Genomic DNA, 27,753 nt, shown 5'->3' on the forward strand with positions numbered 1-27,753 from the left:
CAGGAAACAATGTGGTAGAGAGGGTAGGAAAAAAAAATATAAAATGTAAGACAGGGAGAAAAACTTCAAAACACTATCTCCTGGGCAAGCCATACCATTGAAATTATGGATGTTGGCATTGGGTCTGCACAAGAGTAGTCACCAACAGTAAGGCAGAGTTGGAGGGGAGGCTCAGGGGATCCTCTTCCCCACTGCAGAACTATTTCTTACTGATGAATTCAGGGAAAAGGGAACCAGTGGCTTCAGTTGTAAACCCACCGATGAAGGCACCAGACCCCAGAGGGTGGTTCTTATTGAGTAGTCATCCAAGTAGCCCTGGTTAAACTATATATGTCATAACCAAAAGGGATTAGTAGTGTCGAGAGGTGGAGATTTACAGAATGAGAAGGACACAGATGTTGGAGAAAGATTAATCAATACATTATATATTAAATTAAAAAATTAATTAAAAAACTAATCAATTCAAGTGTTCAAAAAGAGTGGCATAAATCAGAAAGAATATTAGTGTAGAACTTCCAGTCCACAATGGTCGATTCCTCTTATAGAAACAACCACTGACCCCATTTATACACAAATCCATGGAGAAAGGCCAATAAACAGTGTGTTGACTTCCGCAGACTCAGCACATGCCATCTACATTGAATGTCAAAGACTGCGATTTTTTTCCACCCACATCACAAACACTAGTCTTTCGGCTTTTTAGGAATACACAGGTGTTTATCCACCCACCAGAAAGGTGAGAGAAATGAGTCACACACATAATATTGGAATGGAAACTGAACAAAAATGTTTAGCTCTGTCTGTTGTCAAAGGCCCTAGGAGATACTCTCTACACTCTGGCAACCCCCAGAGGAGGCTTGCAAAAGAAACTGTCCCCATGGCTGACTCACTAGGCCAGGATTTAAAGACCTCTGGCAAACAGGTGAACGTTTCCACCACTGCACACTAAATGAGGCCCGAAACCCTTTAAAACTTTTATAACATATGTTATCCACTAAAGTAATTAGAACAAAGTAGCCCCCATTCAATCCACAGCTTTGGAAATCAGATTTTCTGGATAATAATGAAATTAACTAACCATGACAATATAAATCAGAATCTAATTCTATAGTGGAGTTTATTAAACAGAGATGTCAACCGTTAGGAATAAAAAAGTGAGATGAAGTATTAAAACCAAGTCCCCCAGATAAATATGCTAAAAAGAAAACCTTGTAACAACTCAGAAATTCCCACCAGATCAGTACCTTAATCTGAGTGAGGTGACGATTAAGATGGGTATTGTTTTAAACATGTACCAACCTCCTTATTTGGAGGAAGACAACAATGTCTAACAATTAAAATAATTAAAAAGGCAAGAGTTCACGGACGTGATAGGTAGCTTTATTTTCAAAGCACACAAATTTCATCTTCCGTGGCAGGACAGAGGAACTAAGGGTCATGTCTTCTCTGGATGGACGGCACAGTGAGCAAATCCGCCTAATTTTAATCTGTGGAAAGATCTCTGGGCTTCTTAAGATCTCAGAATGTCACACTTGCACATGGGGCACGTCCTGTGGGCTAAAAGCCACGGATCAATGCACGTCTTGTGGAAAAAATGCTTGCAAGTTAAAATACGTATTACATCTTGGGCTTTGTATATATCGAAACAAACAACACAGCTGTCTTCATTTGGGTCTAGCTCCTTATCCCCTTCCTTGAGCACTCGAAGTTGCAGCTGACCAATAGCTTTCTTCACATCAGACTTTATCTGTCTTTGCCTCCTGGTAGAAGAATTGGGTGCTCGGGGTCTCCAGGCACAGTACAGGAATAGGTAGGCGACTGTGGCTGCCAGGAAGGTAAACAGAGACATAACATAGTGGCTGAGCCACGGCATATGCATTCTCCCCACTTCAATGATGATCGTCACATAGACACCTTGCTGGATCAAGTGCAAGAGCTCCATGCCCTTGAGATTGCCGATCATCACTGCAACTATATTCTCCGTTCCCTGGTGAGACATGGGAAATACCTTGTTGCCTGTACCCGGATAGTTATAGATGATCACCCCGTTTGCTCCCTTCTCTGCTGCCACATTGATTTTATGAGTAAAAGTGCAGCCTCCCCGTTCGATGAGGGCCAGCCAAGAGTCTGCCTGATCAGGCCTGCTGAAGTTGGTCAGGGGACTGCAAGCATTCTGATTCCACCCTTCCGGAAGTACCACAGCACCAGACACCCTTTCCAGAGGCGAATGATTCCCAAACACTCCACTCTCTCCTAGCTCCGATATGATCCGGTTTCCCACCTGGAAGGTAATATTCAGATGAGCAGTCCATATTGCTTTTCCTTTGGTGTCAGGGAGGCTAAGCAGTAAGAAGACACTAAGTCTCAAGAGCCGAGAGGAAACAGACCTATGAGCTGAAGGGGTAAGTCCAGGTGGGTTCATTCCTCCATTAACTGTGACATCTGCTGTAAAGGGAGGTGACGGAACTAGCTTCCGCTGTCAAGAGCAGATGACTAACGCGCATAAATCAAGAAGGTCTGCCAAGATGGACGATACCCTGTTCATTCCACCATTTTTACTCTTGGTACTTTATCTTATAATGAAAATTCAAGAGATGTTATTACTTCAATGTGATTTCAGGAAACTTATGACTTCCTAATGGGTAAATTGTGACATCAGAGGTTGTCGAGCCAATCCAGGAGTTTATATTAGAACAATGCATACTGAGATCCTATTGGTCAAAAGGCTACTATGCAATAATTCAAGAGGTAGGCATTCATACGCGTGTGTTCATGTATTAACATTAGATTACATGCCATTATTTTGTGTTATATAAGCACAAATACTTTCATAACACACTCAAAATTAGTGAATAAATGTGGTCAACATTAAAAATAACACAAGTTGAATTTACTTTTTATATATGATATGTATATGATATATAATAAATACAAACTATTTATTCACATGAATGAATGTTTCTGGCCAGGTGCTTGTTCTCTTAATACTTGGCCAGTCCATGGACAGCAGGAGTAAATCACCCCAACTGTCTTTTGGCGTTAAATGCTAATGCCTAGCCTGAAGATTTAACATGAGGAATAAAGGAAAAAAAGCATATATTTTTTTCTGATACAGACTAACTTCACAAGGCAAATACATCTTTGTTCATCGGGTCTGTTATTAAAATACCTACTATGTGCTACACAAACACTAAGTATGAAAACATATGCCGTATAAAAAGAACTAACACGATCCTACTATTATACACTGAGAGTAGATTTGAAGCAATTAAAATATATGAATGGCTGCAAGAACTGTGGACAGGAAGTGCCAAGTATAGAGAGAAAGATAATGTGCAATGGGGACCATCCTTAGAGCAGTTGGTGTGTTAGGTGGCTCTCATGCTATCCCAGGACTCCGGATGATGGCCCAGGGCATGAGAAGCGTACTGCCACTCTGCAGCCTTTCAGACACTTGCTTTCACTCTGAATCCTTGCCCAAAATCTTTGCACAGATAATCAACTGGAAACACTCATTCAAACATTCATCTCCCGGGTACAGGAGAGCTTCTGTGCAACTGGTAGGCTGCAAAGCTTTGAGGACACAGAGAGAAAAGACCATTTGCTTACGAGGCTCATGCACAGAATGGGCTGTATGACTAGAACCATAGGCATGTCAGGATAGCATGTTTTTGACAAAAGTATCCTTTGTACTTACTGGGCCGTAATTCTTTAGTTAATATTTGTTTGCAAGATGGATATTGGTCAAATTCTCACTTACTACAATTGTATCTATGTGTGGTTCAGTTTGCAACGGAACTCTCTTTACAGGAGTTTCCCATGTTCAGGGTGTGAACTAGTGTCTGACGCTGTTGACAGTGAAAAAGTAAAAACTGGTCAAGAATAGCGGGGTACTTGCTGAATTGGTTGATTGCTTCTGGAAGATGACTTGGCTTTTATATTTTCCAGGGTTTGTTTGTTGGTTTTAGACAGATTATTCAGGCGGACTCAAACTTGATAAGTAGTCAATGACGACCTTGAACTCCTAACCCTCCTGCCTCTCTGTCTTTCCGGTGGAACAGATATCGCCTTGTTTGAATGCATCCAGAAACTTTTGCTGATTTTGGAGGGGTGAAAAGTTTAAATAGCAAAACATGTATGGCTCAAAGCAAGAGTTTCCTTGTTTGGTTGAAAGGAACAATTTTTAAAAAATTATAGGTTCACTGAATTCTTCTTGGTATAACAAGAACAAGCCCAGGGCACACTGGTTAAACAAGCCCAGGGCACACCATAGTCCTAGTACAAAACGCTTCATGCATCTAACAGTGGCTATGAAACACATGCAATTTTGCCTTCTGAGGAGATACCTTCTATTTTTAAGAGACACTTTAAAATTATCACACTAATGGGGAAATGTTACTGGCACATCACGGCTAAAAGCCAAAGATGCCATTAAACATCATCAAATGCTGGCAGTGGCCTCTTAATGACTTAGAGACACCTAACTCAAAATGTCACAAAGGTTAGGAAGCCTTGTGCTAACAGTAGTCTTAGGAGAGGAGAACTTTCTCCAGAGTTGCTCATCCTTGAGACACAATAAATTCTGAGCTCCTGCCACACAGCAAGCTTTTGTCATTATCAATAGATCTGGCAAGTAAGATGCCCTCGAGATGTGCCTCTACTTCCACTGTCTCCCCTAGCACAGAAACAGAACAGCTCTTTTTAAGCATCGCCATGAGCCCATGAGGGATGGTTGTCAACTGCACCCATTTTATCGGAACTAGAGCAAAGAGTCTTCTAACCTGGGGCCAGCATAGCTAAATGGGGCAGAAAGAAGGAATAGATAATTGGTGCCACTGTAATCTATTGCTTTTAAAACAAATACGTGGACTCTGAACGCTTGAAGATGTCAAATTATTTATTCTACTGACCCTTGCAGGTAGATTAAGAGAAACTGAACACACACTCCCTAGTTCAGTAGATCCCATAGTTCAAACTCTCTTTCTCTCTCTTTCGGTTTGTTTGTTTTGTTTTTGCTTTGTTTTGTTTTTGTTTTTGTTTTTAACAACATCTATTTGCCTTCTGAAGTATGTTGGCTTTCCTCTTAAGTTGGTTCCCTTGGTGAACTCCCAGGCTGGTTACTGTTCTAATTATCCATAGGCACACAGCACCCAGAGGTGCAATTGCAACATTTTGACTCCCACATTCCCCTTTAAAAGAGAGGGAAAAGATTTTCCCCAGATACTTATCAACCTTCTCTTAATGTCTTTGGCTAGAACTCCTTTACAAATTCGTTTTTTTTTGTTTGTTTTTGTTTTTGTTTTTTTTTTTTTTGTAGATCTATGAAATGAGCTTGATCACTGTGATCGATATAAGTAAATCTCAGTTTATCTTGTGGAGAAATCCATTCCTTGCTGAGTACATGGATGGTGGGCGGTAACATTACCAGTCTTATAGTCTGCCAATGGAGAAAACTAGGAAGGGGAAGGCAAGCACTCAAGAGAAGCAACAGCTACTAATTCCTGGAATCTACGCAAGGAAATGCTTACACACCCACTAGCCAGTACAAGCACAATGTGCTATCCACACAAAATACTACCATAAGACAAACTCAATACAGCCCTGTTCCTTACTTAGGATGGCACAACTATAAGAGAAATGGTTACAAAAAGACCGAAGGTATATACATAATATGTATTTGAATACAGTATCCATTTCTAAAATAGTCAGACTCTAAGGGAAATTTTGAGAACATTATAACCATCATTGCATAACAGGGGTAGTGAATCAACTCATCTCCACTCTTATTAACTTTTGACTGTTGATGGTACAAAATACTCGTGCCTTCAGAAATAACACCTCTGAAAAGGAAAAGCAACAAGCAGGTCCATAGTGCACCTGACAACGTCTGTAAGACACAGGGAAAACCAAAGAAACCCTTTAAAGTAACCCACAGCTCATTCTGTCCAGGGTCAGGGCTCACAAGGATTCTCTGGGAACCTAAAGGCACACTTGGCACATAAGGTAAACAAAGGACATTTTTTTTGTTTGTTTACTGTCTATTTTTGTTTGTTTTCTGAAGAGAAAAACATCACAAAGGGACCTAAGGGTAACAGGATGCTGATTCAAAGTGGCTTACTAAAGACAAAAGAGAATTTTCTGAAGACGAAACCCTTTCATTTTAAAGTAAAAAAAAAATTGCTTCATATTTTATTCAATTGCACGTTTGTAATTCTTGTAGATAGCAATGTAGTCCTTTTCTGGAAAATTACACTAACTTAGTCATAACACTCACATGTTCAATAAAACATATGTGGTAATTAGAAGAGCGCAGTTTAAACACCTCTAACTACCCTCAATCTGAAAGAGCGTCTTCTAAATAGTCTAAACATAGAAAGCAGCAGATTTTAAAGATTCCGTGTGAGCTGCTGGATTGTTCTGGTGTCCACTTAGAGTCTGACTATTTTAGAAATGGATACTGTATTCAAATACATATTATGTATATACCTTCGGTCTTTTTGTAACCATTTCTCTTATAGTTGTGCCATCCTAAGTAAGGAACAGGGCTGTATTGAGTTTGTCTTATGGTAGTATTTTGTGTGGATAGCACATTGTGCTTGTACTGGCTAGTGGGTGTGTAAGCATTTCCTTGCGTAGATTCCAGGAATTTAGATCCTGTAGCTGCTGCTTCTCTTGAGTGCTTGCCTTCCCCTTCCTAGTTTTCTCCATTGGCAGACTATAAGACTGGTAATGTTACCGCCCACCATCCATGTACTCAGCAAGGAATGGATTTCTCCACAAGATAAACTGATAAACTGAGATTTACTTATATCGATCACAGTGATCAAGCTCATTTCATAGATCTACCAAAAAAAAAAAAAAAAAAGGCATGGGATTGGGGAGAGCACGAAGGCCAGGAAGTGCTGGGTAGCACCTTTCCAGTGGATTTAAACCCTGTTCCTTGAGATGGAACCCATACTACATACTGCTACAAGGGCATACCGCTATTTGGCCAGGGGGAAAAGCTGTCATAGTTCTCCAACACTGTAACACTGTCCTGACTTTACTTGGGTGGGAGATTGCCACAGACACCCCACCCGATGGGGTGAACACCTTCCATTGCTTCTGTCTGGCTACACAGCTATGCTCTCTGACTCTTCTATCTTCCAGATACTGGTTATTCTTAATTTTGCTTTTTTTTTTTCTTCCCCCTAGGAAAAAAAAACCAGCAAACTTATAGTGCTGTTCTCGTTTACTGAAAGCCCAGGTGTCTGTCCCTACGGTTTCTAGGAATGATGTAAGTCTCTGCACTGCCTACTCCTTTCTTCCCATCCATCCTCATTTTGTGCTATCAATCCTTACATTTTCATTTCTTCCACTAAATCAGGTTAGTGTTTCCTCCGTTCCTCTTAAAACAACCGGCACACCACACGTCACACAGGTGTCACCTATTCTGGCCAGACTTATTTCTATACCCCTTAGATCTGTGTGCCTGGCAACAGGCCAGCCAGCAGACTTCAGCAGAAGTGTCACAGTCCCGCTTTGTCCCCCGCTATCCTGAAGTGAACAAGGGTATCTTGATAAGCAGAGGGGAGTTAAAATACTGAAGAGAAAGGCCATCAAGAGAAAGCTGAGGATATCTGACATTCATCGGCAGCTAGGCAGACACATGAAAGTTAAAAGAGGGAGCTGTGTGACTCAAAATGACCTGACCTCAATCCTATATAAAGTACTAAAGGCAACTGAGGAATGCTGGGAGTGGGAGAAATAGTTTTCCCCAGGGAAGAGCACATCAATTGCTTATCCAATATCAAATGGATAGCCTTGAAAACATACACACAAGTTAATGTTATACAGACTGAGCAGTTTATGCTTAGAAGTATATGTTTATAATATATTATATATAATATTTACATATTATTTATAATATAAATGGTATATTATATATAGATTTATATATTTATATAATTTTATATTTATGCATATATGCACACACATACACATGTATATATATATACACACACACATATATATATAATACACATATACACATACACACACACACACACACACACACACACACACACATATATATATATATATATATATATAAAATTAATGAAAACAGAAGCCATGACTCTGAAGGGTATGTTTTGTCAGGGAGAAGAATGGGAAGGGGAAGTGATATCACTATATTATAATCTCAGAAAGTAAAAGAAATAATTTTTTTAAAAGACCAGTGACATGAATAGGCCTTGAAAGACCATGATGGCTCCCAGTCAAGACATAGCCTCCTTAATTAGAGATGCTCACTCTTGGAGATGGCACAAAGTGCTGGGGTGACACAGGAAGTCTATAAGATTATCCATCTTGTTCCAATTTGAAGAGCAGAGAAGAATCTTATTTTTGCTTCAGTTGTAACGATATTCTAGCATCACATGTGTGGACCTAATATTTTTGTTCAGTATAAAGATTCTTCTTGTATTATTCAAATGCTGATTTCTCTGCCCTCGTGTCTTGTTGGAAACCAGACATGGCATTGTAACATTTAAGTCAAGTATCTCCTATCTCACGTTTATGTAAACACTGCTCTCCATTGTGTCTGGTTTGCCAATAAAAGTTGATCGGTCAATGATGAAGCAGAAAAGAGAAGAGGGCAGGACTTCTGCCAGCCAGGGGTGGGGCAAGAGAAACAGGAAGAGGGGGATTAGCCAGATTAGTTTAAAGGACTAGAATACATCACTGACTGCCCAGCTATTGGGTTATAAAGCTAATTAAATAAATCTTATAGTCTGGGTCTCATTTACTTTGGAGGTAGGGATATAAAAACATGCCACCTAATTTTTTACACTCCAGATTTTATCCCCCACCCGGTTCACCCTCCTACTGTTCCACATCCCATACCTCCCCCCACCCATCTCCCCAACCCCCTCCTCTCCAAGAGGATGTCCCTAATACCCCACTCTGAACTCTCTGGGGCCTCCAGTCTCTAGAGCATTAGGTGCATCTTCTCTAACTGAACCCGGACCCTGTAGTCCTCTGCTGTACATGTGTTGGGGACCTCATTTCAGCTGATAAATGCTGCCTGTTTGGTGATCCAGTGTCTGAGAGATCTCAGGGGTCAAGGCTAGTTGAGACTGCTGGTCCTCCTACAGGGCTGCCCTTCTCCTCAGCTTCCTCCAGCTTTTCCCTAATTCAACCACAGGGGTCAGCAGCTTCTGTTCATTGGTTGGGTGCACACATCTGCATTTGAATCTTTCAGCTGCTTGTTGGGTCTTTCAGAGGGCAGTCATGATAGGTCCCTTTTTGTGAGGGCTCCATAGCCTCAGTAATGGTGTCAGGTCTTAGGGCCTCCCCTTGAGCTGGATCCCACCTTGGGCCTCTCGCTGGACCTTCTTTTCCTCAGGCTCCTCTCCATTTCCATCCCTGCAGTTCTTTCACACAGGAACAATGATGGAGTCAGAGGCAATGCCATCCTTCACTTGATGCCCTGTCTTTCTGTTGGAGGTGGGCTCTACAAGTTCCCTCTCTGCCCCCTCTATAGGGCATTTCATCTAAGGTCTCTCCCTTTGAATCCTGAGAGTCTGTCACCTCCCAGGTCTCTGGTACATTCTGGAGGATTCCCACCACTCCTACCTCCTGAGGTTGCCTATTTCCATTCTTTCTGCTGGCTCTCAAGGCTTCAGTCCTTTCCCCCCCATTCAATACCAGATCATGTTCCCCTCTTCCCTACCCCACTCCCATCCCCTTTCCCTCCCTCCCTCCCTCCATCCCTCCCTCCCTCCCTCTCTCCCTTACTCCCCCCACCTTGTGATTGCTTTCTTCACCTTTAAGAATCCTTTTACAACGTGTACACCATTGTGAGCTATAACGGTTGTTGAGTAAATGCTGAATTAAATTTAAAATCCTCTGTATTCCGCCTTAGGACATTCTTAATACAATACATTTTCCTAATTAGTGAGGTCTTCATAAGGGTGATCACTTAGTACAGAATACTTAGACTGTGAATAATATAACAATCTTTAATTCTGTAGATCTGATTGATACACAACTTGATTTTGTAGTTTCGTTTGAGTGAAAAGACAGATGAATATTTAGACTATGTCAAAATGCCATTTTATTTTAACGAGCATAAATCAAAGTTACATTATTTTTCTTCACTGTGAACTAAGATTCCAGATCTACAAATCTTTACCACCAAATTGGAAACGTTTCCTTCTCGTTCAACCTAGCAAGTAGAAGACAGTGTGGCAGTGAACTGGAGAAACTTTATGATACCAGCAGAGGTAATTAAGGCATATGTAACACTGTAGCTATTTTCATTAAAGAGATAAGAATTATTGATTAATCTAAAGCAAACACAAGGTTATTATTTCTGTTTGAAGTTAGATCAAAATCATCTTCATATAAACCATTTAGATTAGATTTTTCTTTCAGGGTGAAAAATAGGTAACATACAAAAGAATTAAATATGCCCAAACAGAATCCTTTGAATTATCAAGAGAATGTCTCTGATGTTGCGGATAATCTATTCAGTCTATTTCTTACTAAGATCTGATGGTAAACACATAATGGATATGGATGCTCTTCTGGAGGTGCAACACATCTAATGTTTTCTAAAACCTAAAGTGGATCCTAACCTTCCCAATCCATTAATCATCATTAGAGTTTTGCATGAGCTTGGCCTTCCTATGATATTAAATCCAAGAGAGTGGACATGAACTTCAAGTGAGCCTGCTGCAGTCTGAAATAGCACCTGAAGAGATCACGGGTATTTTTCCATTTAGAACACTTGAATTTTTCCTCAATCCACAGGTCAAAAATCCCATTCTCATTTTTAGGTAATGTGATTCCTCCAAGGATGCATAAAGGAAGAAAATAGTATAGACCATACACACTCCCAGGAACTGTTCCGAACCACCAGGCTGTGTGGCAACTCTGTAGAACTTTCACTTCTGCTACCTTCTGAAGGTAAGAAGGCCACACGATCAATGTTCCTTCTTGTAGGATGTAGTGAAGTATCAGATGAAGTATCCCCGAGAATACTGCTAGCTGGGAAGATTCTCAGTGAATGGGTCCTCATCATCCCTGGACCCATATAATTTATTTTTTCTATTTCCCACATAATCACATTCATTTCATCCCTCAAGATTCATTTGTCCTAGTCTGTCCAGCCAACACAACCTATTCCTGTGATGCATTGATTTTATAATCATTCTGTCATCCATTATATATGATGAGATGTTGATGTGTTTGTCCGCAATTTTGCATCCTGTAAACCATCTTGTGAATAGTAGGATTATTGTCTTGGTTTCTCTCTCTCTCTCTCTCTCTCTCTCTCTCTCTCTCTCTCTCTCTCTCTCTCTCTCTCTCTTTCTTATGTTTTTGTTTTATATTCCATGTAGACCCACTGCCAAACAGAACTTTGGGAATCTTAAGGAAGAGGGCAAGGAAGGACTGAAAGGGCCAGAGAGGTCAAGGACACCACAATAAAAACTTGTGGCTCACAGTGGCTGATCTGCCAACCAGAGAGAACATACATGGGATGGACCTGCTACCCCTACACATAAGTCACAGATGTACAGCTTGGTCCTCATGTGGGACTTCTAACAGCAGGAGCAGGGGATGTCTCTGACCCTGTTGCCTGCTTTGGATCCCTTTCCCCTAACTGGATGGCCTTGTCTAGCCTCAATAGAAGTTTTGCCAAGTCCCACTACAACTTGATAAGCCAAGGCAGGTTGATGTCAATGAGAGGTCTCCCCTTCTCTGAGGAGAAAGGGATCAGAGGGTAAGGGAGAAGGATTTTCTGGGAGGAAAGGAGGGAGGGAAAGTTTCAATCTGAAAAAGACCAAAGAAAATGTTTTCCTCATTTCATCCCTATACTGTCACAAGAAAAGCTATTCAAGATTCCTGACAAATGTTTGACTTTCTAAGTTTCTAAGTATTTATTCTTCAAAACATTAAGATATGGAAGCTTTTACAGACTTTGCTTTATATGACTCCCAATGAAAAACAAAAGAGGCAACCATTTGACAACCGTTCCCTCAGCTAAGAATTACACTGACAACAGTTGTCCGGAAACAGGCTTCTTAAATATCAAAGGATCAAGGGCATCTGTCTAACATCTTCCATCTCAAATGCAAGAACAAATTCCTCCGACATCTGTTTCTGAAATGGGTATTCTACATGTAAATACAACCAAAGAGTTCTAATATACACCCAGCCAGCTTTATTGATTAAAATCCCCACTTTAATTTGTTTTACATGAATATATTCATTCATATACATTCATCAGTCTATATCAATCTTATCATAAAACATACAGAAATAGACCTATGGGCACAGATACACACACACACACACACACACACACACACACACACACACACACATATATATATATATATCGGTTGTCATAAATCACAAAGAGCCATTATCAGAAGCCTGTATCACATTATGTATAGGTGTGCCTATTGTAGTAGCATTAACAGAGAAAACATTTCTATGAGTTATAAACTTCTCCCAGTTAGAATTCTTTCTATCCAGAAATACAGTCTCCACCCAATTTCTTTTCCTTTGTCCATTCATCCACATATGTGTGTGTTTGTGTATATAATATATAGTTACCTTTGGTTATATTTATATGTAGAATACCTATTACACACACATATGCAATATAATATAAATTAAAATCTGCATTCCTAATACAGCAAAAATGATAACATATACACCCATTTTTGTTATGTGTGATGTGTAACTCACACTTTCAAGAGAAAGCTGGCTTTGAACTCTTTCTGTGCTCACTTGCACAGTTCTTTGTGGTTTTCTTTTTAATTAACGGATGCTAAAAGAAAGTGTTTATCTTTTTACCCTCTTCTAAAGGTTGTGCTTCTATTTCCAGTTGACATTTTTAATATATTCCTTTGCATTCCTGTTTGGGCCTAGTGTACTAGTCTATATAAAAATATCTACTTATCTTTTTATATATTTTGATATATTCATTGCAATTCATGTAACTGGTATGATTTCCTACTCCTTTTTGTTATATAGTCCAAAAGCTTACCCCCTACTGGATGCCTCCACAGTTGATTCTTTTACTCATTCATTTATGTTGTTAATTAAGAATCAAACATATATATAGGTCTAGCTGCTGGAAGTAGAGCAGTGATTTAAAGGAGAGAGAGAGAGAGGGAGAGAGAGAGAGAGAGAGAGAGAGAGAGAGAGAGAGAGAGAGAGCGTATGAACAGATCCTATCTTCGTGATGTCACCATGCACCCAGGGCTTCAAAGATGAGGTGAGGGTTGTTATCTCACTCAGTAAGGTGGCATTCTGTTGTGATAAACGCTAGGCAAGCTTTGAAGTGCCAGAAAAACACTCACTCGGTGGCTTAAAAATAACAAAAACATAATCCACACAGATCTGGAGTTTGGCAAACCAAAGATAACAGGAGGCTTAGGATCTAGAGGGAGGTTCCTTTCTATCTACTGGATGGTACCCTACCTACTGCCTCCTCGCTTGGTAGAGGGATGAAGAATGTACCTGGGGTCACTTTCATCAGGGTCCATGCCCCGCTCTCATGGGCTCTGACCTTTGTCCTAGTCACCTCCGGTTTCCATCCATTTTGGAATTTGGATTTCAACATCTCAAAGGGGACATATACTTTAATATTTAGTTTCAGAGAGATAAAAATGATCCCTATCATGATATACTCTTGTGACATCAGGATCTCACTTCCTGCTGCGTATCTTATGAATGAAAACAAAACAGCCCCATGTAGTTCATCTGACCACAGCAAATGCTTCCTTCATGAAAACTCATGGAGTTTTCAGTCTGTAGGTAAACACACATCTTTGTTTTACCTAACATTTCATCGTTAATTCTTTCAGTTACAGTCTGCTTCCCAGACAGAATCATATAACCCAGGCTGGCTTGGAACTCACGATCTTCTTGTCTCCCCATTCCAAGTACTGGGATTACAGTCTTGTACCAGCACATATCCCACTGCTTTCCTGGCTCTTGCAAAGAACAGAAATTTTCACATCATCTCATTACTACCGGAGCCAGACTTGCTCTTAATTTTTTGTTTGTTTGTTTTTAATCTCTACTAGCTCTACCGTCCTTGCAGGTTACCTAAAAATACTTGTCTTGGGTTTTATACACTTGTACTTCAGGTGTAATAACTCTCAGAAAACTTTAGGACATTTTATGAGGACTAAATGAGACAAAGTACAACATTTTAAGTACACAGAACACTGGCTGCCTCATCCATTATGGTGTCCCTTCCCTAGCGCCAGACCATCCATCATCATTACCCACATACATCACGAGTACCACACCACCACAGATGTGTGGACAGCAGTGCTACTCTAATCATTTACCAGATGATGCCTCCCAAGTCTTCGAGGAATTTTCTTATCTTACAGCTCTGAAGAAGTCGCTATGCTGACACAAGTACCAGTTATCACTTTTACATATCCACTCTTGAGGATCAGACGTCTGTTTACATGACATCCTTTAATAGTTAAAGAGCTGATAGTTGCCAGTTACAGACATTGTACTCTGAGCTCTGTAAAGGATGCATGAAAATAGCTGGAACACGGTTATTAGGAAGATCCAGGCCAAGATCAAACAAAAGAAATTGTTTTTGCATTCTTATACCCATGGACCTCGCATTAAACACTAAGAAAGAGGGTTGGGGATTTAGCTCAGTGGTAGAGCGCTTGCCTAGGAAGCGCAAGGCCCTGGGTTTGGTCCCCAGCTCTGAAAAAAAAAAAAAGACCAAAAAAAAAAACACTAAGAAAGAATGAAAGCTTTGGTTAAATCTCTTGGCACCATAATCTTGAAGATATTAACAAAGAATGTTTTACCAGCTGTTGTATTACGAATTCATGTAAAATTACAAGAACGGTGTTCGTGTCACTAATGGCTCAGAAGCTCTTTGGAAATCTAAGGGAAAGACGTGGCTATAGTCCTGTGAAAAGCAAAAAGATAAACGTATAATCCACATAAAGAAACTACTTCTGAGTAGGACCAAGAAGTGTGTTACTGCTGTTGTCCATTTAACACAGAATGTTAAGCTGACAGAGATGGAGCAGGTGCCACAACTCAATGATTGATCGTCCATATACATTAAGTGGGGGAAGTAATACAGCTAATTTGAAAATCGAGAAGAGGCAGCAAGTGCCTATGTGTATGTAATGTGGGCAGAGCATTTATCATTTCTTTGGGCTTTACAACTCTGAACTGTTTACATTGGCTTTAAGCTAGAACTGCTGTAGACGCTTCACTTACATTTGCATTGGGTAAACATGTTATACTTCTTATCAGTCATCCAATAAAATTAAACAAGGAGTAGGAGACATTATAGAAGGAATCCACAGTAAACGACACAAAACTTGATCTTTCACGTTTATCTTTCAACTGAAACACATCCGCTACATGAGATGTGTCACTGGGATGGGCAATAAACTGAGGGCGGACTGGAAAAAAGAAGCCTCTCGCCAAATACGGGAGTAAATCTGTCCGCTTTCTAGGTTGCTCTACGCTCATGGACTGTTCTCATTACATTTCAAATATAATGGTCTTATAATTGGCTGGCTAATAGTAACTTACAATGCCAGTGCTATTAAAAACTATAATACAATAAAGATTCTGAGCCATTTCTAAATGACTGCTGCCTAGTAGTTCTATTCTATCTACTTTTCTTTTGTTGCTGTGAGCCTAGCCTTAGTGGCTGAGACATCTCTCCAGTTCAGTTAAGTCTATCTACCTTAAATTCACTATACTGCATGCAATGGTATATATCCTATAAGAATGTTACATGAGAAATAAAAAGTACTGGACCACAATAATCTGTTAACACCACATACCATCTATCTATCTATCTATCTATCTATCTATCTATCCATCCATCCTTCCATCCACCCATCTCGTTTATGACTGTACATGTTTATGGTATATGAATACATGCATGTGGGTACATTGTGTGTCTATGTGAGTTGATGCTGGGTATCTTCCTTAGCCACTCACTATAGGTTCGACTACACTGGCTAGTCAGCAAGCCCCAAGAATCCTTCCATCTTCCCCTCCCAGTGTTGGGATTACAGCCATTGTCACCTTGCCAGCTAGAACGCGGTCACTGGGACTGAACTCAGGTCCTTATTCTTCCTCACAAGGACCTTACTGACAGAGTGACCTCCTCAGCATCTCACAGTCATTTATAAGTGGACCACCCGCCATTTTTCTCCAGTGACTATCTGAATATCTCACTTGACAAGTAAACTTTTTTACAACAATCATGTCCAGATAGGTAAGGGATTATTTTCTATGCTGGATTCTGGTCAAGAACATTTCAGATGCTAGAGTTAATTCCCCCTCCCATTTTACTAAAAAAAATTAAGGCTTTTAACTCATTGCATTAAACTTATTGTTGGAGTTTTCCAACAAATTCCATGTGCAAATGTTGGAATACTGTTCAACTTATCAATTATGTGTGCATCTGATTTATTTATGAACTTTATTATGAAATATTTATTCAAATCCCTGGGATTTGTTTGTTTTTCAGGACTTGTAATGCTCAGTATTTTTGAAAGAATAAAATGAACTGGGTATGGTGACACATTCCTGGATTCCAGCACTCTGGAGTGAGATGCAGGCAGATATGTGTTTGAGGCCAGCCTGGTCTACAGACTGAGTGCCAGAGTAGCCAGGGTTCAGTTTGGAAACCCCACTTCAAAAACCCCAAAACTAAAAAAAACCAAAATACTGAATAAAAATATTTAAACACTTATTCGTGAATAAAAGAGTGATGTATTTTTTTTAACTCAATCCTGGTGATTCTCTTAACATGTTAGATAGATATTCATTTCCTGGGACTTCCGAGACAAAGTGCCAGAAACTGTGTGGGTTGACAGGGAAGAATCCACTGTTACAGAGGTGGGATGTCCTAAGCGGGCACATCAGGCTCCCACTGTGAGCCCCAGGAAGCCTCAATCCTGCTTCTCTCCCAGCTTTTGGTGTTGCTGTCAGTCTTGCCTTGGTTTATAGTCAGATCACTAGTTTCTAACACACCTAAGACTGCCAGAAAAACCAACAGCTGGGACAGAGCTGGAAGGTAGCTATCCTGGAGTTCCCCCGGGAAAACAGGGCCTTCCGACCACGTGACTTCAGCTTTCTCCCCTAGAGCTTGGCGAGACGTTCCGACCACTCTAAGCTATTTGGTTCCTTCCATTTGTCGCAGTGTGCTTTGTGCTCTTCGGACAATTGTTCAGGGGTCATTTGCCTTTTCACACTGAGGTACAGAAATTGTGCACACATCTCATGGGCTTTTTTTTTTTCTCCCTCCCCCCCGCATCTTTCTAGTCTCTGGCTGACTCTAGCTGAGTTCGAGGTACAGATCAATGCATCTTTGCTAGGTCTCCTTCCACAGATGGAGTTTATGGAGCTATAAGGAATCAATGTTCACAGGATTTCTGAGCCCTATAAGTTTAAAAGCAGCAAATTACAACAAATACTCAGCTGAAGACTTCTTCCTCTGAATAAGGTCTCCAGTGTATAGTTCGGCCTTACAAACAATGGCCGACTTGCTTAAGCTGGGGAGAGGGATCTTCAGTGCCCAGTACTTGCTTAACTCTGGGTTAGATCCTAACATGAGCAAAATCAGACCGAACAGAAGCAAAGCAAAATAAAACAAAACTGTTCAACATACTGTCTTTCACGCCCAAGCTTCTACCTGGCATACGGCTCAAAGCCTACCATGCAATTACAAAGCTAAAAACATACAAGCAAATGAAAACACAAAAGGAAAAATTCCCCTACAAATTGTACAACTATTAAACGAACGGTGGACATTGTTCATAATAATGATAATTTTTAAAATCTTGTCTGCTTTTACTGAGACATGATTAAAATTTCAAATCAGCCCTAACTGCCCTAGTAGGGAGAGTTATTACATGTTTTATACTCCAATATTTTACTCCCAAGGAGTAAAATATTGTTTACTATGAACTCTAAAACATTTTTCTGTTCAATTTCTAGTAAACTCATTGAAAGGAGGGACTAAACTTGGTACTCCTATGTTCTCACCATAAAAAATAAGTATATGAGGTGCAGGATACACAAATTAAAATCGATTTATCTTTCCACAAATGAAGTATACGTCATAGTAGAATACACTACACATATATATTATAGCTTTTCAGTTAAAAATACAAAAAGGGAGAGGAAAGGGTTTATTTGGCTTACAAAAACTGAGTCACTAGTGAGGGAAGCCAAAGCAGGAAGTCAAACTGGTTAGGAACCTGAAAGGAGGGGTTGAAACAGAGGCCATGAAGGGGTGCTGCTTATGAGATTTCTCCTTCCCTTATAGCTTGCCCACTCTGCTTTCTAATAAAATCCAGGATCACTAGCCTGGGGCTACACCACACACAATCAGCTGGGCTCTCTTCTGTCAACGAGTAATTAAGAAAATACCTTATAACTTCACGAAACTGAAAAGTCTCTGTATGGCAAAGAACACCATCATTCAGATAAAGCAACAACCTACAGAATGGGAAAAGATTTCTACCCACTCACTTCACATCAGATAGGAGGCTAATATACAAAACACACTAAGAACTAAAAACCCTAGATATTAAAAACAAAAGCAAACAACAATTAAATATGGGCTACATACCTAAACAGAATTCTCAAAAGAGAAAACTCAAATGGCCAAGAAACACTTAAAGGCATGTTCAACATTCTTTAACCAGTCATCAAGGAGATACACATCAAAACTATTTAGAAATTTCCTATTATACCTGTCAGAATTGTTAAAATGAATAGAAACAAATGGCAACTCAGGACAACCTTCAGCTTCATATACAAACACCACACACACACACACACACACACACACACAAACACACACACACACACACACACACACACACACACACACACCAGCAAAACCAACAAAACAAACAAATAAGCCGGGTAGCTAAAACAATCCTAAATAAAAGAACGTCGGGAGGTATCACCATGCCTAATTTCAAGTTGTACAACAGACCTATAGTGATAAAAACTGCATCATATTGGCACAAGTCAGACATTGTTGAAATGACCTGAAGATTCAAACATAAATCCATACAACTATGGATTTTTTTATAAAGACCCACACACCTGATTTTTTTTTTAATAAAACACATAACATCTTCAACAAGTGATGTTGGTCAAACTAGATCCCTGCATGTAGAAGAATGAAAAAAGATCTGGTAGTGATCGCCTTGCACAAAGTCAACCACAAATGCATCAAAGACTTCAACATACAACCAGATACAGTCAACCTGATAGAAAAGAAAGCAGAGAAGAGACTGGAATTCATTGTCCCAGGAAAAATGCACAGGTACTGTGATCAGCAATTGAGGACCTCATGAAACTGCAAATTTTCTGCATGGCAATGGCCACAATCATTTGGACAAAGTAGTGATGTACAGAGTGGGAAAAGATTTTACCAAGTATACAATCAATGGAGGGCTGATCCCACAATGCATAAAGAACAAACAAAACAAGACAAAACCAACAACAAGAACAACAAAACCCTAGATATCAAAGAAACAAATAACCCAATTTAAAACTGGTGTAGATAGTTAAACAGAAAATTCTCAAGGAAGGAAACTTAAATGACTAAGAAATACTTAAAGAAATGTTCAACATCCTTAGTCATCAGGCAAGTATAAACGAAAGCTATTTTGAGATTTAATCTTTCACCTCTAGGGATGGCTAATATCACTAAAGCATGTGACGGCTCATGCTGACAAGGATGTGAAGTAAGGAGAACATTCTGCCATTGCTGGTGGAAACACAAACCTGTGCAACCCATGGGAGTCAGTGTGGTAGTTCCTCAGGAGAGGTGGGAATCAAACTACCTCAGGATCCAGCTATGCCCTCTTAGACATACACCCCAAGGTCACATCGACCTTCCACAGAGACACTTACTCACCCATATTAATTGCTATTTACAATATCCAGAAATTGGAAAAACAACAGAGATGTCCGTCAACAGATGAATGAATCAAAAAAAGTTATATAAAATGGAGTGTTTGTCAGGCATTAAAAAAAAAAAAAGTCTTCCATGCTCATGGCTCGGCAGAATTAACATAGTAAAAATGGCCATCTGACCAAAAGTAATCAATAGATTAAGTGCAATTACCATAAAAATTCCAACACAAATTTTTATAGACTTTGAAAGAGCATGGTATTAATATGGAAATGGACAGGCTAATCAATGGAATCTAATAGAAGACAGGGAAATAAACCCACACGCCTACAGACACTTGAGTTTTGACAAAGATGGCAAAACCACGTAAGAGAAAAGAGAAAGCGTCTCCAGGAAACAGGGTGGGCCTAGCTGGATACCTACACGTAGGAGGATACGGATACATCCATGTCTGTCATCCTGGAAAAACTCACGTCCTCCTGGATCAACGACCTCAACATAAAATCGAGTAGAAGGTGGACATAGTACAGGAGGCTACTTTCTGAACAGAACGCCAGTGGCTCAGGCACTACCATCGAGAATTGAGAAACAGGACCTCGTGAAACTGAAAATCTTCTGAATGACAAAGGACGCTGTCTGTCATCAGGAAAAAATGGCAGCCTACGGTTTGGAACAGGATCTTCACTGATCCTACATCTGAGGAAGGGCTAATATCCAAAGTCTATAAAGAACTTGAGGAGTTCGATGCCAAGCAAACAACCAACCCAATTAAAACAAAATGGGATGCAAAGCTAAACACAGAATTCTCAACAGAGAAATCTCTAGTGCCCAAGAAGCAACGAAAGAAATTGTTCAGTGCCCTTAGTCATCAGGAAAATACAAATCAAAACAACTCTGAGATTTCATCTTCTTCCCACCAGAACAGTTAAGGTCAAAAACTCAAGTGACAGACAGCACATGCTGGAGGAGATGTAGAGCAAGAGGAACACTCTTCCACTGGTAGTGAGACTACAAACTTAATACAACCACTTTGGAAGCCTGTTTTGTGGGTTTAAAGAAAATTGGGAATAGATCTACCTCAGGACCCAGCTATACCTCTCCTGGGTACATACCGAAAACATGCTCCACCATACCTTAAGGACACTCATTCTACTGTGCTTGCAGCAGCTATATTTATAATAGCCAGAAACTGGAATCAACCCAAATGTCCCTCAATTGAAGAATGGATGGAGAAAATACGGTTCATTTACACAATGGAAAACTCCTCAGCTATTGAAAACAAGGGTATCATGAAATTTGCAGGCAAATGGATGGAACTAGAAAATATCATCCTGAGTGACGTAATCCAGACCCAAAATGACATGCATGGGATATACTCACTTATAAGTATATATTAGCCATAAAGTACAGGCTACCTACACTATAAACCACAGACCCAAAGAAGCGAAATAACAGGGAGGGTCTAAAAGGAGGATGCTTCAATATTGTTCACAAGGGGAAATAAAATTTTCATTGGAGATGGAGGGAGGGAACTGGGTGTGGGAGTCGATAGGGAGGGGAATGGAGATGATCAGATGTAGGAAGAGCCAAGGAGAGAGGACCAGGTCACTGAACAGAAATGGGGGAGACCTGGGATGGAACAGGTTCCAGGGAGTCTACAAGGGGCACTCTAGATGTGATTCCTAGTAGTGAGAGATATAGAGTCTGAATTGGCCATCTCCTCTATCCAGGTAGGACTCCTAGTAGATGGACAAGGACAACAACCCACTCAAAATGCCTTCAACCCAAACTGTGCCGGGACAAAGATGTCACAGAGACTGAAGGAAAGGTCAACCACTGACTGGCCTAACTTGAGATCTATCCCCGGGCAAGAGCCAAACTCTGTCACTATTAATGGCACTCTGTTATCCTTGCAAACAAGAGCCCAGGATAACTGTTCTCTGAGAGGCTCTACCCAGCAGCTGATGCAGAGACCCACAACCAAACACTAGGCGGAGCTTGGGAAGTCATGTGGAAGTGTTGGGGGAAGGGCTGAGGAAGCCAGAGGGGCTAGGAACTCTAGAAGAAGACCAACAGAGTCAACCAACCTGGACCCTTGAGGACTTCCAGAGATTGAACTATCAACCAAAAGGCCTACAAGGGCTGGACATAGCCTCCCACTTCCAACTTTGTACGTATGTAACAGATATTCAGCTTGGTTTTCATGTGGGTTTGCTAACAACTGGACTGTGGGATGTCCCTGAATCTGTTGTCTGCCTGTGGACTCTGCTCCCCTAACTAGGCTGCTTTGTCTGGCCTCAGGGGAAGAGGATGAATCTAGTCCTACAGTGACTTGATGTACCAGGGTAGGTCGGTAGCCAGAGGAGACTTCCCCTTTCTTGGAGGTGAAGAGGAAGAGGAACTGGGAAGAGGAGGGGCTTCAACTGGGATGTAATTGAAGAAAGAGAGAGGGAGGGAGGGAGGGAGGGAGGGAGGGAGGGAGGGAGGGAGGGAGGGGGGAAGGGAGGGAGGGAGGGAGGGAAGGGAAGGAGGGAGGGAGGGAGGAAGAAAGAGAAAGAAAGAAAGAAAGAAAGAAAGAAAGAAAGAAAGAAAGAAAGAAAGAAAGAAAGAAAGAAAGAAAGAGAATTACAAATGTCAGGTGATACATATGTTGGGGTACACTGTAATATCATCTAAACTTTGTATGTATTTAAAATATTCCACAATAAAACTTTTTAAAATATCCCTTGAAAAATATAATGAAATTGTGAAATCTCTAGTAAAATGGAAAAAAAAAAACTATCTTGAGTGAGGAATCCCAGACCCAAGGAGAAATATGGTATATATTAACTTATATGTAGATTTTAGCTACTAAATCAATGAAAGCTAACTGACAATCCATAGAACCACAGATGTAAGATACAGAGTAAGAGTCTAGGTAGCCTTCTCTAGGAAAGGGAAATAGAATAAAAACAGTTACGAGTGGATGAGGGGGAGCCTGGAATGGGAAGATGAAGAGGAAAGGTGGTGAGAAGAGGGAGATAAGGAAGAAAATATTGGGAGAGATAGCTAAAATCATTTGAAAGCAATCTAAATGAAATTGCCAAAAATTGGGAAGACAGCCCCAACTAGCCATCTCTTGTCACCAAAGGGAAGCTTCCACTAATAGGATTGATTAAATCTAATTGAATTGCTGGCACAAAGCCTCATCCTGCATGGGTGGAGGGGTGGGCCTCCATGAGTGCCGACAGTTGCTATAGGTAGGAGTCTTATTTGTGTAATAATGTGTAAAATAAATTTTTTTCATGTTCCTCCTTTGGGGAATGCTCTCCTTTTAAGGTTCATAACACTGTGAAAATTAGAAGCAGCACAAGTCCAGGAGGCGAGAGTGTCTCTAATGTTCCTGAGCAAAAATAGTAAATGCTGAGACCTTCACTTCAGGACAGCCCTTAAGGCTGTGGAAAAGAACTCTGAAAGCATGAGTTAAAAAATATATAAACACAAGTTCTCAACTATGCAAAATATAAGGCTGCAATATAAACTCATGTGAGGGGCAGCACAGACCTAAAAATAGCAGAGAGAGCTACATTATGCACCAGCGTGTTAAGTATTAATGAAGAAGATAAAGATATTCAGTAGTAGTGATTGCAGTTCCAAGAGTCCATCCAGCTAAGTTCATTGTACTTACAAAGGCAGGAAGATTCCTAAGTTCAAGGTCAGCCAGGGACAGAGTTACTTTAGGCCTAGACGTAGTGGGAATGGTGATCTCAGAGGTGGATCCTACCCAACTAGCTTATTGTCTGTGCTTACAAAGGCAGGCTGATCTGTGAATTCCTTGGCTATGTTTTTTTGTTTGTTTGTTTGTTTGTTTTTTAAAAAACAAGTGTACTTGCTATCTTTTCTAAAAATCAAGAGGCTAAGGTCATAAAATGCTGATTTGTCATATAGCCAAAAGGGATCCTGGGGTATATGGTTGAACTGATATGAAAATAAAAGACTAGGCTTTTGTCTGCAAGAGTTAAGTTGCCTAGAGATCTCTGGAGAGCTGTCTCACACACAACAAATGGCGGTCAGCTTGTACCCATGATTGACTTTGAGTTGTTCCTTCTACCACTCCTGAACACTCCTAATCACTCCTGAACACTCGGAGCCCCTGACCAAGCTGAAGCTGGTGCTTGGCAGCACAAAGCTTGTGGAAGTAACCACCCAGTATCTGATCTGACTCCGTGAGATAGAACTCACCTGACACTGCTTGGATGACAAAGACCTTGAGATCCGATAGCCTATGGTCCTAGAGTAAAACCAAATACTACTGAGAGAACAAAGCAATCACATTACTTCTAATGACATCATGTTGTACTCGTAGACCAGTGCCTTGCCCATCAATTATTAGAGAAGCCTCCTTTTGAAGCGGATGGCAACAGAGACAGAGACCCGCGGTGTGACGTTACATGGAGAGTTAATGACCTTGCAACACTCAGCCCTAACAAGTTTGTCTCCATCAAATCTTCCTGGGGCCTCGGGGAAGCCCAGGAAGAGGAAGTAGGAGTATAAGAATCAGAGGGGACAGAAAGCACAAAATAAAAAAGGTCTTCCAAAACAATGAGATAAACATACTCAGGAGCTCACAAGAAACTGAGGCAGCATGCACAGGGCCTAGAGCAGTGTTTGCTGGATGGGGTCCTAGAGCTGAAAGAAGTTGGCACAATCTCCCTTTCCATACCCAGAAACAAAATCCAAGGGATGATCTTTTAGGAATAAAAATTTAGTTTCCTCCCAAGAAATTTCATTAGAGAAATAAACTACTCTTAAGGATAGGCTATATGCCCAGCCGTAGAGAGCCCACAGAAAATGGCCAACAGGATCTTTGGAGTTCCGTCCCATAAAGTTGGGTCAGGACTTTTGTTTTTATTTTATTTTGTTATTTTATCTTTGTTGTTGTTCTTCTCTTAGAGACAGGGTTTCTCTGTGTAGCTCTGGCTGCCCTGGAATTCTGCTCTGTGACCAAGTTGGCCTTAAACTTACTGAGCTGGTCCTGCCTCCGCCTCTGGAGTGCTGGGATTGAAGGCATGTGCGGGGACTGCAGATGTATGCCAACACCACACAGCTTAATTTTATATTATTTTTATTAATATATATTTTTTTCCTTTTTGTTCTATAGGTCCTTCGTGTTTATGTTAGAACTTCCAGTTTAGTGTTTCTTGACACTCCTGAGTGTTGGTCTCTGTTTCTTGTATCTTCTTTTGGGCCCTTTTCCTTTCATGTTTGTTTTGTCCTATTCTGATGTCTTAGCTTTTGTTTTATCATATCACGTTGTGTATTACATGTGTTATTTTATTTCCCCATACAAGCATATTTATTTTCCAATGTGAGCAGAAAAGGAGAACCAGAGAGGGGATATGGGGAAGAACTGAAGAGTTAGAGGGAATAATCATCATATATTCTGTGAGGAAAAAAAAACCTATTTTCAAGTTATAAAAGGAAAAAAAAGTAAGGAAAAGGGCCTGCCTCCAACCTGGTCATATGGAGGCATTTTCCCAAAAGCTCTCGGGTAAAAGAAGACACATCGAGATGTTCTACCCAATTGTACCCCAGGTAACTCACTGGAGGAGGTGCCCAAGGGGAGAGGCAGGGCCAAGGCTGTTAGCTGTCCCCGAGTGGTGAGCACTGGGAGGAACAGTGAAGTAGAGAAGCACCAGAAAGGGGAATCGATTTATGTACGAGAAAAAAAAATATCTGAAGGAAATTAAAGGGATTTTAGTCTCCACCGAGAATTCACGTATGACTAACTCTCTTTAGAAAAACCACTAATCTCTACAGCATTTATATGTATTATTTCTGTTTTGAATCATCCCACGAAAGTGTCACCTTAATGGGGCTTTATGGCAAATGAAATGGCAAAAACATCCTGTGCAGCCAGAATGAGACGTGTTAATGTATGTACCTTGGACCTTCCTACTTTCAAACTCAGGCTACGTTTTGATCCTACGTCGTATTTTCAGCATTTATGACAGAATCTATCACTTTTTATCATTTTGAATTAATTTTTCAAATAGGCTTGTCAAAACCCAATTAGGAAGTTACCTGATCCTCTCAGTTTGGTTATACTTAGCAAGGAAAGGTGACAGATATTTAGTAGCAAAGCCTAAGTTGTCTGGCAGCTTCGAAAAATGTGTAAATTGAAGGTCCAAACAGATAAATCGACTATAAATAATTCTTAAGGTGTAAAACAAATAGAGCAAAAGGATAAAATAATGCAAAAGCTTCACAGGGATTGTAAGACACACTGGCATTAAACACCAACAGCAGTATCTTTTAATCTAAATGACTACTGACCACAAAAGACTTATACATATGTGAGCTTGCTCAATTGTTCTTAAATGTCATCTTGGAATTGGAAAGCTAATAAACTTCTACAGATCCAAGTAGTGATGAAGGTTGCTTCACTATGGGGAGAGCAAAGAATTCTCCAGTGTAGAAAATCCCGGACAGCCTTCAGCAACTAACATCTACCTTCCTTACTGTTAAGCTAATGGACCTTAAATTAAGAAAGTATCTCGTAGGGGGCAAGATAATTCCTTTCATGTAGTAAAGTTACTGGGCAGAAAATACTACATTAGTGATTATCCCAGCACAACAGCAAAAATCCCCCAATTCACTGCTTATAACGGCCTTGTTACCTGTCTGTCCATATCCTCCACCTCACACTCGGAACTGAATCCAGGATCTTTTCACTCTTGGCATATATTCTAACATTGAGTTGTACATCCAGACCAAACCCCTTTATTCTACCTAAAGTATGTATAGTCTATGTCCTTCATTCTATTTTTAAGAACTTTGTGTATATGTATATGTGCATGTGTATGTGTGTCTGTCTCTCTCTGTCTCTTTCTGTCTCTCTGTCTCTGTATCTCTCTGTGTGTCTATGTGTGTGTACATGTGGTGCTTGTGTGTGTGTGTGTGTGTACCTGTGGTGCTTGTGTGTGTGTGTGCGTGCATGTGTGTGCGTACGTGTGTGTGCGTACGTGTGATGTTTATGTGTGTGTGTACGTGTGATGCTTATGTGTGTGTGCGTGTGTACGTGTGATGTTTATGTGTGTGTGAGTGTGATGTTTATGTGTGTGTGTGTGCGTACGTGTGATGTTTATGTGTGTGTGTGCGTGTGTACGTGTGATGTTTATGTGTGTGTGCATGTGTGTGTATGTACATGTGGTACTTACGTGTGTGTGTGCGTGTGTGTGTGTGCGTACGTGTGATGTTTATGTGTGTGTGTATACGTGTGATGTTTATGTATGTGTGCGTGCGTGTGTACATGTGATGTTTATGTGTGTGTGTGCATGTGTGTGTGTACGTGTGATGTTTATGTGTGTGTGTGCGCGTGTGTTCGTGTGATGTTTATGTGTGTGTGTGCGTGTGATGTTTATGTGTGTGTGTGCGTGTGTGTGTACGTGTGATGTTTATGTGTGTGTGCGTGTGTGTGTACGTGTGATGTTTGTGTGTGTGCGTGTGTACATGTGATGTTTATGTGTGTGTGTGCGTGTGTGTGTGCGTGTGATGTTTATGTGTGTGTGCATGTGTACGTGTGATGTTTATGTGTGTGTGCGTGTGATGTTTATGTGTGTGTGTGCGTGTGATGTTTATGTGTGTGTGCGTGTGTGTGTACGTGTGATGTTTGTGTGTGTGCACACGTGTGTACATGTGATGTTTATGTATTTGTGTGTGCATGTGATGTTTATGTGTGTGTGCGTGTGTGTGTACATGTGGTACTTACGTGTGTGTGTGCGTGTGTGTGTGCGTGTGATGTTTATGTGTGTGTGCGT

General features: G+C 40.5%; 2 protein-coding genes and 1 long non-coding RNA gene across 13 annotated transcripts in view; 1 reads left to right on the plus strand and 2 right to left on the minus strand.

Moving 5' to 3' along the window:
* Cadps2 (calcium dependent secretion activator 2) overlaps positions 1-27,753 on the minus strand; it is a 529,199-nt gene that overhangs the window by 364,004 nt on the left and 137,442 nt on the right. The gene's annotated exons all lie outside the window — the stretch shown is intronic.
* Positions 1,359-8,068, minus strand: Rnf148 (ring finger protein 148). The gene is made up of 2 exons (NM_001191082.1): positions 8,053-8,068; positions 1,359-2,445 (listed from the first exon to the last, which is right to left on the minus strand). The coding sequence occupies exons 1-2, from the start codon at positions 8,066-8,068 to the stop codon at positions 1,511-1,513; spliced, it is 951 nt and encodes a 316-aa protein (NP_001178011.1). The 3' UTR covers positions 1,359-1,510.
* LOC134486740 (uncharacterized) lies at positions 7,193-16,768 on the plus strand. Its single transcript, XR_010066114.1, has 4 exons — positions 7,193-7,276; positions 10,152-10,265; positions 10,821-10,950; positions 16,544-16,768. It is a non-coding gene; the product is annotated as an uncharacterized LOC134486740 (long non-coding RNA).

The sequence above is a fragment of the Rattus norvegicus genome, chromosome 4 (assembly GCF_036323735.1).
Source record: "Rattus norvegicus strain BN/NHsdMcwi chromosome 4, GRCr8, whole genome shotgun sequence".
Classification (NCBI taxonomy): Eukaryota; Metazoa; Chordata; class Mammalia; order Rodentia; family Muridae; genus Rattus; species Rattus norvegicus.